The 14,673-nt window shown below is 38.8% G+C and overlaps 1 protein-coding gene across 6 annotated transcripts in view; it reads left to right on the top strand.

The window, feature by feature from the left end:
• Positions 1 to 14,473, top strand: part of LOC103185332 (potassium voltage-gated channel subfamily C member 2) — a 63,088-nt gene extending 48,615 nt beyond the window's left edge. The window contains exons 2-4 of one of the 6 annotated variants that reach the window (XM_007903771.2): positions 8,470 to 9,400; positions 11,691 to 11,816; positions 13,573 to 14,473. In XM_007903771.2, the coding sequence (XP_007901962.2) occupies positions 8,470 to 9,400; positions 11,691 to 11,816; positions 13,573 to 13,634 (1,119 nt within the window). In that variant the 3' untranslated portion in view covers positions 13,635 to 14,473. Of the gene's footprint in view, positions 1 to 8,469; positions 9,401 to 11,690; positions 11,856 to 12,838; positions 13,131 to 13,572 lie in introns of those variants that run through there. The other 5 variants (XM_007903770.2, XM_007903768.2, XM_007903769.2 and 2 more) reach the window with 5 other exon arrangements.
• The last annotated feature ends 200 nt before the right edge of the window (positions 14,474 to 14,673 follow it).

Raw genomic sequence — 14,673 nt, 5'->3', positions numbered from 1 at the left:
CCACTACTCTTTGGGTGAAAAACTGCATCCTGATTTAATTCCTAAATGGCCCAGCTCTCATTTTAAAATTATGCCCCCTTGTCTGAATTCTGCCACCAGAGGAAATAGTTTCTCTGTATCTACCCTATCAAATTTGTTCTCTTTAACAATTTGATTTATATCAAATTGGGAGGGGAAGAATTCCATTAAACATTAAAACTTTGACCTTGAACCTTGAATGTAATGGTTCTGTAGATATGTCTCCCACACCCTGTGAGGGAAACATCTGTGACTAGTGTGAGCTGAGGTGGCAGGAGCATTCCCTGGAGCACATCACAACATCGCATCTGTTAAGAAACATCGCAATTGTTATCCCCAGATTACAAAGCACAATAAGTTGAGCACATCTGTTTGTTCCTATTTGCACTTTTGCAACATTCACCACCAGAAACCGTGTTCTAAGGATAACAAAATACGAAGCTGAACAAGTCTTTTCAGTATCAAAAAGAGGAATTTAATCTTGTTACATTTGATGTAATACAATTTACTTTTATATAAGGCCTTTCATGTCAGGATGATGTTTCAAAGCTTTTTACACTGCAGGCTGGGTACCTGAGCCAGTGGGGTGGAAGCTGAAAAAGGTGGAAAGGGGACAGGTGATTTAAAGAGCAGTCAAAGAGGTCTACATGATCTACAAGTATTTAGATATTATGTAGAAACAGAAAATTTCACCTGTAACTCAAAGCGTAATGAGTAGATAACGTACAATTGAGGGAAAGTAAGTCATTTTTATTCCAATGAGCATAATTTCCGAGTCACTTGATTTGATTGTATTTCCAGTGTGTGTGTGTTGTGTGTGTTTATGCTTCACAGGATAATGATAACTTTGACAAATCAAACATAAACATAATAAAAGAAGGCTGCGTTTGAAAATTGAATGGCAAATTCCTTATCAAATAGACTGCTGGTGAATGAATTATAATAGTGCACACAACTAGAAGGTATTAAATTAAAATGTATTGTAAAATTGTTTCTCTGTTTATTATATGCCATCTTTATTTTGTTTGTTTGCTTCCTTTAGAACATTTCAAATGATATGAGCCTGGCTCAGTTAGTAGCACTCTTGACTCTTAAGTCGGAAAGTTGTGGGTTCAAGGGTCGCCTTCAAGACTTTGAACTCTGGTACTCCAGGCAGACACTGCAGTGCTCAAGAATTATTAGTTTTTACAATGTGAACGGGTGGAAGAGCAGTCTTCTCCCTAGCCACTGACGTAATGTGATTAGCTGCTAGGAGCACAAAAGTAACCTTAGCGATCTTTCTTGATTTTCACTTCTTCCCAATGAAACAAAATGAGTCATCTCAGCTTCCACCTCCTCTTAACATTATAGGCTTGATCAGGGAGTGTGTGTTGAATTGAATTGAAAACCTTTCTTCCATCATGTTCCAGGACAATTGATACATAAATGTTGTACACAGTGCGATGTCCTGCCTTCTTTTTGAACCAGGATACAAAATGAGGGTTGAAGTATCCCAAATTGATAAGCAAAATGGGATGACTTCATTGTTTCAGGTCAAGTAAGCAGATCATCAGAAGACATTACCAAACTCCTTTGATGTCTCTATTCTCTTATGTCCCATTTCTATCATGTTTCTATTTACCCTCTTACCATATCTTTCAAAATATTCCTAGGTTTAGCTGTACCTTCACCTTTGCTCCTGTGACTGTTTCCTTTACAGTATATTCCGTGAAGCACTTTGAGATGTCTCAAAGACGTGATAATCGCTATATCAAATGCAAGGATTATTAAATATTATTATTATTTGGCCGTGTGGGCAATGGAGGATGATGTTTTTGTTTGTATTAGCTCTTCCCTGATGCACGTTAAATGGCCCCAAGAAATTTACAATCAGAAATATAACACCTAGAACAGCTATTTGTTGTGAGACGTATTGTGCAAGTAAAACCCAAGCTTTACATTGCAAGTGAGCCCAAATGATTCCCCCTTATAAAGATCTTGTACTGTCAGAATATCTCCCCATTATTTCAGGCACAAAGGCCCTCTAGTGCAGTTTCCCCAGCAAAAGATAATAAAGATCCAATGTTTCTGCATCTGCTCCATATTCAACACAAATTGCTCATTGCTTTGTCCTCCTTAAAATACAGCTGCCAATATACTGTGCTGACTCTATACCTTATGCTAGCCCAAAATGTGCAACTTTGAGAAATTGGCTCTTATGGTCATACTAGCGATCACCAATAGAATTGTTCTAAAAATATACTTTGAACATAGCATGATGTAGAGTGAGGTTTAAATGCTTTGAGACATCCCCCTGATGTGAAAGACACTATATAAATATATATATTGTATGGCATCTACTTGACTGTATCAAAAAGTGAAAACTGCTCCCATCTTGCTGATTCCTCTCCAATAGATCCAGCAACAGGAATATGATTGATATCTATTACATTTACCATGTAATGTAGAGTGTAGCCATTACTATCCCTAAATATGCCATGCTGATAGTAGTGGACAATCAATCAATAGAGATGTGTAGCTGGTCCTGTTCAAGGCATTACATGAGTAATCTGCCCAAGTAAAATTGTATCCAATATCCTCCTGTACTTTTTATTGACCTTGAACATCTTTGGGCATGGATTTCAGTGGATCCAAGAAATAGAGGAGTGTATGACTGCATCTGCATAAAATCTAATTGTGTCCTTTCTATCCTTCATCGAGAAAAGACTTGAGTGCCTGGCCACCTGCCTTTCCCATGACAATAGCTGATGGTTTCAAATATAAAACAAACAGTAACGATGACAAGAAGCAGGTCTGGCTGATTCCCCACCTAATTTAAAGTGCAACAGAAAGTCATCCAGTGTAATTGATCCCTTGGCGCAGAAGGTAGAGTTTGAATCTATTTACAGGAGTCCAGCCTTATGCCAAACTGCTCCAAGTCATCTAATGTGTATTTCCCCACTGCGTCAAATGTCTTCTCAGCATCCGGTGAACGTGTGACCGCAAGCCAACCTGACATTATTAAGTGGAAACGATGCTTATTATTGTCTGTCATACAGAATCATTTATAGGAGCCCTTCCAGACTATTACTCAGAGTTTTGGTAACAATCCTTCAACTTATATTCAGCCACAATAGAGTTCAATAATAAATAGTGTTTTTAACTTTTCTGAGCAAGATCTTTGCAAAGCTCAATGTAAAGCCCAAGTAAGGAATAGGTGTAACAAAAAAATGTGATGTGAAACCACAGTTATTGGCATCCTGGACTGTTAGTGTTCTAAATGAAATCCACATGCAATCGCCACCAACAACTCATCCACAACTACATTAAGAGCAGTTCTAGCTGAGGCTGATCAAATTTGTATTACTGATTCATTTGTCTACACACACCCTCACAGAACCTTGAGAGGATTTCTGACTTGATTCTGCATTAAAGAATCTCACTAGAGATTACTCCAGTCTGTTAGCGCTTACTCCTGTCTTTGTTAACAGGTTACACCTGTCTCTGTTAGCAGATTACTCCTGTCTCTGTTAGCAGATTACTCCTGTCGTTGTTACCATGTCACTCCTGTCCCTTTTTGTGATGCGAGCTGTATATCCACTGCTTTCTTTAACTGATTGGCTAACAATTTACCAGTCGTGTCACGTAGAATTGTTATTGAGTGCTGCAGCGAAAACTCTGACTGCTCAGGCTGAAATGAAAGCTCAGGCTGGGCATTTAATTTGTCGTTCACCTCAAAGATCGCTTGGCTTTAGGTATTTATCTCTTTCGAGCAGTTTGTAAATCAGATCCTGAGCTCTACGTACCCTTTTCTACTGCCTCCCAGTGACATGACTAATTGTCATCTCTCCCGGCTGGTCCGTGCAGTCTTATCTGATTGGTCAGGACTGCTTCACCTTCCTGTCTCACTGTTTGGTTCATCCACCAGTGAACTGTTAGTGAACATCTATTACAGGGTTTTAGATGAACACCCACTGGGGGAGAGCGATTGGGTAAAATCTGTTTTATTTCAACAATAGCTTTTGGCTTATGTTGCTATACACATTTGCCAAGATTTTAACAGCCAACAGACTTGACCAAATCTTAAGTAAATGGATGTGATTCTGAACCCTATGCGGAGCAAATCTTTCAACATGCTTTTTACAACAGGAAATCCTCACTTCGCTTAATGATTGGAGCAGACCTGACCTAATGAATGTTAGGACATTTTGGATTATTGTGTTCTGTTTGAGTGTGCACTTAAATAACCGCAGAGCAATAGTGACATGAAATGGATTAATTTAAAGATGTAAACACTTGGATAAGTGCACAGGAACAAATTCATGAAACTGTCTGAATGGAGGAAGATAGGACTTAGCTCCCATCAACGAATGCACCTATTGGACACTCAAAATAGAGGCATTAAGGGGTATAACAAAATGGTAGGGCACTGGGATTTAAAGATCTGACTTCCCACCCACTCCAACCCCCCCCCCCCCACCTCCCCCCCCCACCCAGGTGGTGTACCACAATAAGTATGCTTTACCTGCCTCCACGACATTGCCCGCCTCCACCCATCACCACAGGCTGCCAAGACACCTATCCACACTTTCATCACGTCCCAGCTTGACTACGCCAACTGCCTGCTCGCTGGACTTTCCAACTCTTCTCTCCACAAGCTGCAGATTATTCAAAACTCTGCAGTTCGTGTTCTCTCCCACACCAGGCTCTATGAAGCAATCACCCCCGTTCTTTCCCGGCTTCACTCATCCCTCAGAGCATCAAGTACAAAACCCTTGTTCTCAACTTCCAAGCCATCTACTGTCTTTCTTCCTCCTACCTTTCTGACCCCCTAACCCCATATCAGCCTGTCCAGTCCCTCTGCTCGGCAGACACCGGCCTACTTCAGGTTACCCACACTTCCCACCCTACCATTGGCGGTCGGCCATTCAGCATCTCTGCCCCCATACTCTGGAACTCTATCCTGCAATCCCTCTGCCTCACTACCTCTCTTGCCTCCTTCAAGTCCCGTCTAAAGACCTTCCTCTTCGTCGTGCCTTTAGACTTGCCTGGATATAATAAAGACAATCCCAATTTTTTTAAAGATACCCCAAAATGTTGTACCATTTAACTAAATTATAATTCCCCTGTATATTCTAGTTTTAATCCACTTGACGCTGAGTGCTATGCAGAACCATACATTAGCCAGCAAATATTTAGCCTTCTATCTTAGACTATTAGTTGCCCTACAGCAATCCCTAACAACTGACAGAATGTGCAACAGTGAAGCACAGAATAAAGTAACATCCACTTAATTCCCCTTATGGCCCAGAGGCCTCCTCTCCCTTGAGCAGCACCAACAAAGAAGCAGTAGGGATAGCAAGATTTTTTTCATACTAACTGTGCCCTCCTGTGTGGAAATGCCTGCAGGTCCATGAAAAAGCCTGCATAACTAGCCCATATCAAGCCTGCATGAGGCTGTCAACCTTTCTCCCAGCAGCATTAACCAGTTTTTCCATTCTCTGTGTCATTATAATGACCAAATATTTCTTCTCTTGCCTTTTACTTTGGGTTCCCAATATTTGTCCACCTGCAGAGCAACTTGAACCCTATTCTATGATTATTTTAATGCTTTCTAGTAATGGGCTTTGGCTCTCTGCCTCCAATGACCTTGACTTCTACATAAAAGTGCATTGAGGATTCACTCCTGCTTATTATTCCTATCACAGACCATACCATATCAAGCCCAAGCTTAAATATCATTAGAACTGGAGTTCCTCTCATTAACTGTGCAATTACTTTTATCTCCTGAAAAAAACAGGCCTTGACCCCCCTCCCACATACACACACTTTCTCTCTCTCCCAGATGTCATCACAAAGATCTTGTATGGCTGAACTTCACCGAGACTAAACTAGCATTCTGTGTTAAAGTTGACTGCAAAACTGAAACTTTACTTAAATGAACCATGTTAAAGGCAGGGAGAGAGAAAGGGAATCAAGTATGTTTTGGAAATGAGGGCAGAAATGGAGTAGCTCATTCTTCAGCCACCAATGATGGGGTAGAGGGCATGAGGAATAGACCAGAATCAGAGAAAATATGGTGAACAGGAATTTCAGTGGTAATCATCAAGTGTCCACCTGAAAACCAGAAGGTGTCAAGTGTTAGGCTAAGAGTAATTCTCTCAGTTGCCTTTGCAGCATCTTACATGCCCGTTCAATCTCAATTGTTAGGCACTCAGCAGTCAGATTTTAAAATGGCTGCAGAAGTGTCTGAACAAAATTAGGAAGAGGAAAGTCTTCTTTATGTAATTCTGGTGCAACTGCAAGCTCCAGGTTATTCCATCTAGAACAAATTGTCAGCTCATTATTTCTGAGTTCAATGGTTCCTATTTTTTTTCTTTTAAATTTCCATCTCACTAAAGGCCTTTGACATCCAACTCCTCTTATCAGTGACAATTTTCTGCCTCAAACTACTCTTGGATAATTAAGCCAATATAATTTGAAAGGCTCTTGATCTACAGTGATGTTGCTGCCCATGTACCCAGGATCATTTGTTTTATAGCTAGTACAGCTAGTACTGCTGTGCACAATTGGCCATCGCATTTCGTCCACAAATATAGAGTCACTACAATTTAAGGTATATTCTGTGAAGCGCTTTGTGTCATCTAGAAGACGTGAAAGGCGCTATATCAATTGTAAGGATTATTATTACTTTAATGTTCCACTCCAACTCTACATTGCTGTTGTACATCAGGAAAGCTGGTTCGTCAGGTATTTTGAGGATAAGTATAGCTCTATTTATCTAGTGGATGTATATTTCCACTTATAGGAGTGTGTGTCTTGCCTTTTCCCTGGTGTTAGGAATATAAGTGAGATACAATATGTGGTTAATGCACATCCATCTGTCTGTTTGGTTGGTCATTAACGATCCCATTGCACTATTTGAAAAAAGAAGGGAGATTCTCCTGGTATCCTGGCCAATAATCCTCCAGGTAAAGGTCACCCACTTCATGGCTGTTTTGTAGGAGATTGCTGTGCACAAATTGGCTGTCAAATTGGTTTGTTTACAAATAAACTCACTTCACAGTAAATGATTTAAACTCTTTGAGATATTTTAATAATGTGATAGGACACTTATATCAAATGCAAGGATTAATATTGTCATTATTTTTATGTTTCAGTACCTCACTGTGAATTGTTGTAAACTTTTTTTGCTGACTAAAACATCTGTCGCCAAGTAAAATGATTTACTAACTCTTTCGGATTGAGCATTTCACACAGCACTCATATAATTGCAAAGACAGACAGCACCTGTTGAGCAGCAAATTCAGTGTTTTGACTCGTATGGAAACAGCCATATGTTAAGACAGCACATAGGACTGGAAAAATCCATTGTGGTCTATCCAACTAACCATATTTTACAGATCAGAACCTAGTGAACTGTTTAGTGGAACTGGATTCTGGAATATCCCTGAAATCTTTCAACTAGAATAATACACAATCTCGTTACACAATTATTTCAGACATATAATTTTAGAGGTGGTACTTTTTCCTTTCCAGATATCAATGTTTAAATTTAATACTGTCAAAGGCAGCATGTCCTTTCCATCTCCTATAATTTGCAGAATTATTTCTATCTCATAAGCATTCAAAATAGATCATGTCTGCAAATGCATTGCATGGTTCAGTTAGTAGCTTTCTTGCCTCTGAGTCAGAAGGTTGTTGATTCAAGCGCATGGGATTTTGAGATTTATAGTCTAGGTTGATATTTCAGTCAGTGCTGTGGTTGAACTAGAAAGAACCAATATATGTAAAAGAAAGCCTGATGTACACATGAGAAAGAAAGAAATAGATGGGAATGAGAAAGGGGATTAGGCGGGTTAAGGCTCATGTGGAGTATAAACACCGGCATGGACTAGCTGGGCTTAATGGCCTGTTTCTGTGCTGCAATGTTCTTAGTAATTCCACATAAAACTGAAAGTTTAATCTCATCAACAACAACAACTTGCATTTATATAGCGCCTCTCACGCAGGGTAGCGTCCCAGTCATTCTGTGTATTCAGAGTTTGGCTGTAAACCATCCTTCCCAGTATATTATTTCTTATGCAAACAATTGAAGGAAGATTACAGTGTTATTAATGATTTCTTTATTTAAAATATCTTCTGAATGTTCTTAACTAGATTTATAAAATATACTTAGGTTGGTGCAAAATATTTCAATTAACTTACTGTTTGCAAGACACAGTAGTGTGCAATGGGCTGCCGCATTTCGCCCATAAAATACAGTCAATTCACTTTACAGTGTATTTTGTGAATCACTTTGAGACATCTCGAAGACATGATAAGGCATTATATCAAATCCAAGGATTATTATTACTATTAATGTTTGGTCTTCTGTTTACATTCACTTAGAACATTTCTTACTAAGCATTAATTTGCTTTGAAAGCCCTATGAAATGAAATATAATTGCATTTTGATCCCTTCTTTTGCAGTTTATCGCCTTCGCCTCACTGTTCTTCATCCTGGTCTCCATCACAACCTTCTGCCTTGAGACGCATGAGGCATTTAACACAATTGTTAACAAAACGGAACTTGTACACACTGGGAATTCATCTAAAATCGTCCACCAGTTAGAGATGCAAACTGACCCAGCCCTGACATACATTGAAGGCGTCTGTGTGGTGTGGTTTACCATTGAATTTTTGGTCCGAGTCATGTTCTGCCCTGACAAGCTTTTATTTATCAAAAACCTTCTGAATATAATTGACTTTGTGGCAATTTTGCCATTTTATCTGGAGGTGGGACTCAGTGCACTTTCCTCTAAGGCTGCAAAAGATGTTCTGGGCTTCCTCAGGGTTGTTAGATTTGTCAGAATTCTGCGAATCTTCAAGCTAACCCGTCACTTTGTGGGACTCCGAGTGCTTGGACATACTCTTCGTGCTAGCACGAATGAATTTTTACTCTTAATTATTTTCTTAGCTCTAGGCGTGTTAATATTTGCTACTATGATTTATTACGCGGAGCGAATAGGAGCCAATCCAAATGATCCAACGGCCAGCCACCACACCCAGTTCAAAAATATCCCCATTGGATTCTGGTGGGCAGTCGTGACTATGACGACACTGGGATATGGCGACATGTATCCTCAGACCTGGTCAGGCATGTTAGTAGGAGCACTCTGTGCTCTTGCTGGTGTGCTTACTATAGCAATGCCTGTACCTGTTATTGTCAATAATTTTGGAATGTACTACTCACTGGCCATGGCAAAGCAGAAACTTCCGAGAAAGAGAAAGAAGCACATCTCTAATGCTCCTCAAGCCGGGTCTCCAACATATTGTAAAACGGACATGAATACACCTTGCAACAGCACTCAGAGTGACGTCTGCCATTATGGGAAAGATAAACTGGAGCGTAACAGATCAGGTAAGATGAAGGTATAGTAAGCCAAAGATCAATGGTAAGATCCCTTTATCGACCAGTCCACTCACTGCAGTTAAAAAGAGGCTGAGGCATATACCCAATTGTTTTAAAAAGTTACATTCTCTAACTTTTTAATCTGAACTGTGAACAAATCTCTATAAAGTAGCGATATTATTTTAAAGCAGATTAACCCAATGCTATCAGGCCTTTACTATCATGTAAACAGTGTGGATATTACGAGTTGGGTGGAGGATGAGAGCATTGGAATTCAATATCTTACCAATTATTGCCTTTACAGCAACAACAACTTGCATTTATATAGCTCCTCTCACGCAGGGTACTGTTACTGATTGCTTAAAACAGTCATCCTCATTTCTTTTCACAAAAAGCGCAGGTATAATTCAAACATACTAACCCAGTGTCCCTTGCAGTAATGCATTTCACAGTGACTGAAATAAGTCTTTAAAGTTTGAATCATTGGCTTGACTTTAAAAAAATCCAAATATATTCATCCAAAATGATTTTGGGCTGCAAAGCAACTCTTTAACCAGGTTACATATTTAATTGGCCAAATATAATAATATTCACATAAAACTAAAAGAGACAAAAACTACCTGATTCAATATTGATACTTAAAACAATTTAGTATTCATAACTTGGAAACCAAGTTATATCTCTGTGGAAATTGTTGGGTCATAAAATCTTTTGAGAGGCAACTCTATGTGAAATCTGGTATAAACTCAGACTGAGCAATTCTGAGCATTCTATATGATTATTACACTGTTTCCTTCCATTGAGAAAACAATCGCTCAACAATAAAATAATAATAAAAATAAGCTAAACATAAAAATAACTTGCAAGACAAACTCAGATTTGCAACATAGATATAACAATTTTTCAATTAATCTATCATGGGTTTCAAGTTTGCAGTGTTTCAGTGATTGTATTATGAAACATTGCTAACTTTATTTCCTGATTATTTTTAATTATCTTCAAAAGTAGGTTGCTGAGAAAAAAGGATACACATAAGACTCCACTGTAGATTCATAGAAGATACACTCAGAAACAAGCAATTCAGCCCATCCAGGGCCAAACCTCAGGCAGGTTTCCTTACTCCACACACATGCCTCTGTTTATCTAGAAGTAAGTAGGAACTCGCTTATTAGTTGATTGGCGGATTCCTTTCGCCCCCACTAGGAAAATAAAAATAATGTGCTCATTCAATCCATGACTGTTTGTGAGACACTGCTGTGCGCAATTTGCTGCTGCGTTTTGCCCACAAAATACACTGTTCCTACACTTTACAGGGTATCCTGTGAAGAGTTTTGAGACATCTCAAAGACATGATAAGGCGCTATATCAAATGCAAGGATTATTATTATTATCCAGTCCAGTTGGTGTCTTTACTCCATCTGAATGCCTAGCCTAGATTTCCTACGTAGACCCATATCCTGACTTTTCCCTGTACGCTCCAACTTTATTCTCTCTTAACCATGTGCCCAGTCTGTTTTTTTGAATGTGCACATGGGTGTAGCCCAACAACTGATGGTGGCAGAGAATTTCATACTGTGTGAAAAGTTTCTCCCAATCTCTCTTCTGGACCTCCTAGTTCTAATTCTGAAGCTGTGCCCTCTAGGTCTAGATGCCCTGACCAATTGAAATAATTTTTCCATCGCCACCCTATCTAACCCTCCCATCATCTTAATATACCTGATATGAATCCTGAATTTATTATCGTGATTACTAAAATCAAGCAGGCTAATGTCAAATAGATCTGTGTTTTACTTGTAAAAATATAATGAGACCAATATTCCTATCAGTCTGCTTCTGGAAGATAAACTTTACAGTTTACTTTGTGTCATAATGAAGGACACTTCTTTATAGAGCACATTTGCCCCTGATGTGTTCACAGATTTGAGAGGGAATGGTCTATATCCTAATCAACAGCTGCATTGCTAGCAGTGTGCATGATGTGGTACTAAGTGTGTGATTGCCTTGAAAAACTGGATGTCAAATGTGCATGTATTGTGTCGCAGTCTGTGATGATGTCACTTAACTCCGCCAACAGTCTGGTGTTGTCTTTGTATGTGACGTTATCAATGTATGTGACATTTTCAATGCTTCGCTGTGCCTCCTCAGATTTTTTTATATACGTAGATATATAACGTTAACATTGGAAATGATCGCCACAGATTTGCATGCCGCTGTGTTATGAATTTCGATTGTGCACTGTATTTTTTTTGAACTAGCGATATGCATTCGGAAACTATAAATAGACTGGTGATGTGAATAGTGTTGTCAGGTGAAGACAGTGCAGGAAGTGACCAGCCACTATCCCCCGAAGAAAGGCTACCAATCAGACGTTCTAGCGCCAGGGACAAAAGCAGAAGAGGGGGAACGTGTTTCTTGCTGACTACAGGTGACTATGCGTGCACTACCGATGGAGGGATCAGGAAAGGTACGCATTCCTTCTTAGAAGGCTAAAAGTTTAGGCTTTTAGAATAATTCTACAGTCTAATCCAGGAAATTTAGTACATTTTCAATGCTCAGTAGGCTGTGGCCAGCTCCACATTCCCTGCCCTGCCTGTCTCATCATCGGCGGTTGAGCCTTCAGCCTTTCTGCTCCCAGTCTTTGGAACTCCATCCCACATTCCCTTCGCCTCACTCCGTCTCTTACCTCTTTCAAGGTACTTTTTAAAACCCTCCCCTTCAACCGCGCCTTCGGCTACCCTCCTACCATCCCTGCCCTCCAGCTCAGGTCCAAGTCCCTGACATTCCAGTGTCTTGGAACATCCTCCCGATGTCAAAAGTACTTTACAAATGTAATTTTGTATTGCATTTATTTTTCTACCATACTTTCTACACAGTCACCTTCCCTTGTAATTTATCAGCGTGTGAACATTCTTCTGGCCTCCTATAAGAGTGCTCCGATCTACTCTTAAATTAGATTAGTTTGACTTCTCACATATCCATCTGCTACCAGTCGGTGCCTTATGTATTTCCCAGACGTTGTAGGAAATGCTCACGGTTAAGATTTTAAGTATAAAACGTGTGTTTTGCTTGAATAATGTTATGCACATCTATTAGCATAAAATATCATCTGCCAAGCTAAATGTTCATGTTATATGTGTGTTTTTTTCAATGTTTAAGTGAACATGTAAGTCCAATTTACATAAAATGGAACAGTTCCCAGAGTAGTTAAATTTGTAAGCACTTTTATATGTTTTCTTCGGTAGTCACAGTTAACCATATTATAAAAGTGATTCCAAGCAGTTTCTGATGCCTGTCTCACCTTTTTATTGTTCCTATAGTAACCGCTGTAAAGCAAAGAGGTGTCTTAAAAATGAAAAGCTTGTTTGATTGCATTGCATTTTTTTGTTGTGTTGTTTCCATGGCCGTTAACTGATACAAACTGATGTCTGTGCATTTTTTTCGCAAAAGGGTATGAAAAGTCCAGGAGCTTAAACAACATAGCTGGCTTGACTGGCAATGCTCTAAGACTGTCTCCAGTAACTTCACCCTACAGCTCACCTTGTCCCCTGAGACGTTCTCGATCACCCATCCCATCTATACTGTAAACAAGCTTAGAGTAATTTACCTTCTACAATGCATTATAAGAAAATTAAAATAGCAGCTTTAAGTGTAGATCTGCTGGTAAGATATAAAACCTGCATGATATAACTGTAAATATAAAATATGGCATAATTAGATGAATCTTTGCATTTAATCTTTGCAAAGTAACGCTTCTTGCTTACCTGTTAATTTTAATCGCATTACTGTTGAAAATTGAGGGCATTTAGAAGATTGGCCAGTATGTTGAAGGGCAAGTGTTTTTTCAGGGAGATACTGAATACAAATATGTGCTTCCAAATGATTATCACTCCATTGGAACTCCATTTCTGTGACTGATCCATTTCGAAGATGTCTTGACTCCTGTCTCAGTCCACGCAGTGTGGCTTGGGTTAAATCATTTGCATGGAACATTCTGTCACATCGTCTGCAAACAATGTGCACTTTCTGGGACGTGGATGGCTCTGGATATATGTGTGTATTGCACCATTTGCTGAACAAGGCATTGGCCAACTGTCCTGCATGTTGGAATTTATTGGTATTCTATTGCTGCAGATGAGTAATGAAGTGTAAAGAACTGAGTGTTTTCGATTGTTTACATGCAGATAACTGCAAAGATGTTGTCTTTACTGGTTTCACGCAAGCAGAGACAAGCACTCATTCTTAATGGCTACAGGAAGGCACAAACCTGAAAAGAGGTAACATATCCATCATCTGGGGTAACATTTCAATCCAACAAGAAGTGGTGGTTGAGCTGGTTTAAAAAATAACCATACCAGACATCCCTATTCATGTCTAAATTATTGACATATATGTATGTACCTGTTATCTAGATGAGTTACTATGTGTATATAGTTCTATTCCTATAAGCATGATCTGCATGATAAATCCTTGTAAAATATGTATCAATGGAAATATACATTTCTGATATTTAGAGATGTACATTGTTCAATTTTGTTAACCTCATCGACAAAGATATTTATTTTAAAGATTTCGGCAATGGATTTAATATAATATCGGTGCTGCTTGCACTGACCGAGGGGGTTATCAAGGAGTTTAGATTTTTGAAAAGAAAAGGGATTTTAGCCATAATGAGAACTTTTCTAGAAAATGATGCAAGATTGTAGAGGTGAAACTTTGTTTTAAAGATTAAACTGTGAGGAATTGAGTTGAATTGTTCATGAAGTAAATAAGTGGGGAAATGGATGAGCTAACTTTAAATAATGTGTAAAGGGGATATGGGGTGTTGTTGACTTTGTACTGAGGCAGGATATAGTTATGCTGAAATTGGTCATTACTGAAACTGTATAAAACATGTATATCATTGATAATAACAATGTTTTTTTCTGTATTACTCCTGTTCCCTGCAATAAGTCTACACTTAGTGCTATAGACGTGAAAAAGAACGCAATTACAGGAGACACTGCTGGAATAATATTTAAGAAAATCATTTGGCATTTAATCATACCCATCTTGAATTATTTTCTGCTATTTTTGTGAAGTCGTTAATATAAAATATTTTTGTGCAATTTTGTTACAACCTATTGTTATTGTTCAATATTTTATGTTTGTGAACATATGAACATATTAAACATTTATTTTTTAATTTACTGTATGTTTTTGTGGTTCTGTCATGTAAATAATGTGGGTGCTGTCCACAAGTGGTGAGAAAGACCTTTAAAATATTTTTCTCACATTAATGGTGC

The sequence above is a fragment of the Callorhinchus milii genome, unplaced genomic scaffold (assembly GCF_018977255.1).
Source record: "Callorhinchus milii isolate IMCB2004 unplaced genomic scaffold, IMCB_Cmil_1.0 Scaffold5, whole genome shotgun sequence".
In the NCBI taxonomy this organism is placed as follows: domain Eukaryota; kingdom Metazoa; phylum Chordata; class Chondrichthyes; order Chimaeriformes; family Callorhinchidae; genus Callorhinchus; species Callorhinchus milii.
This window is presented reverse-complemented; position numbering and strand designations above follow the sequence as displayed.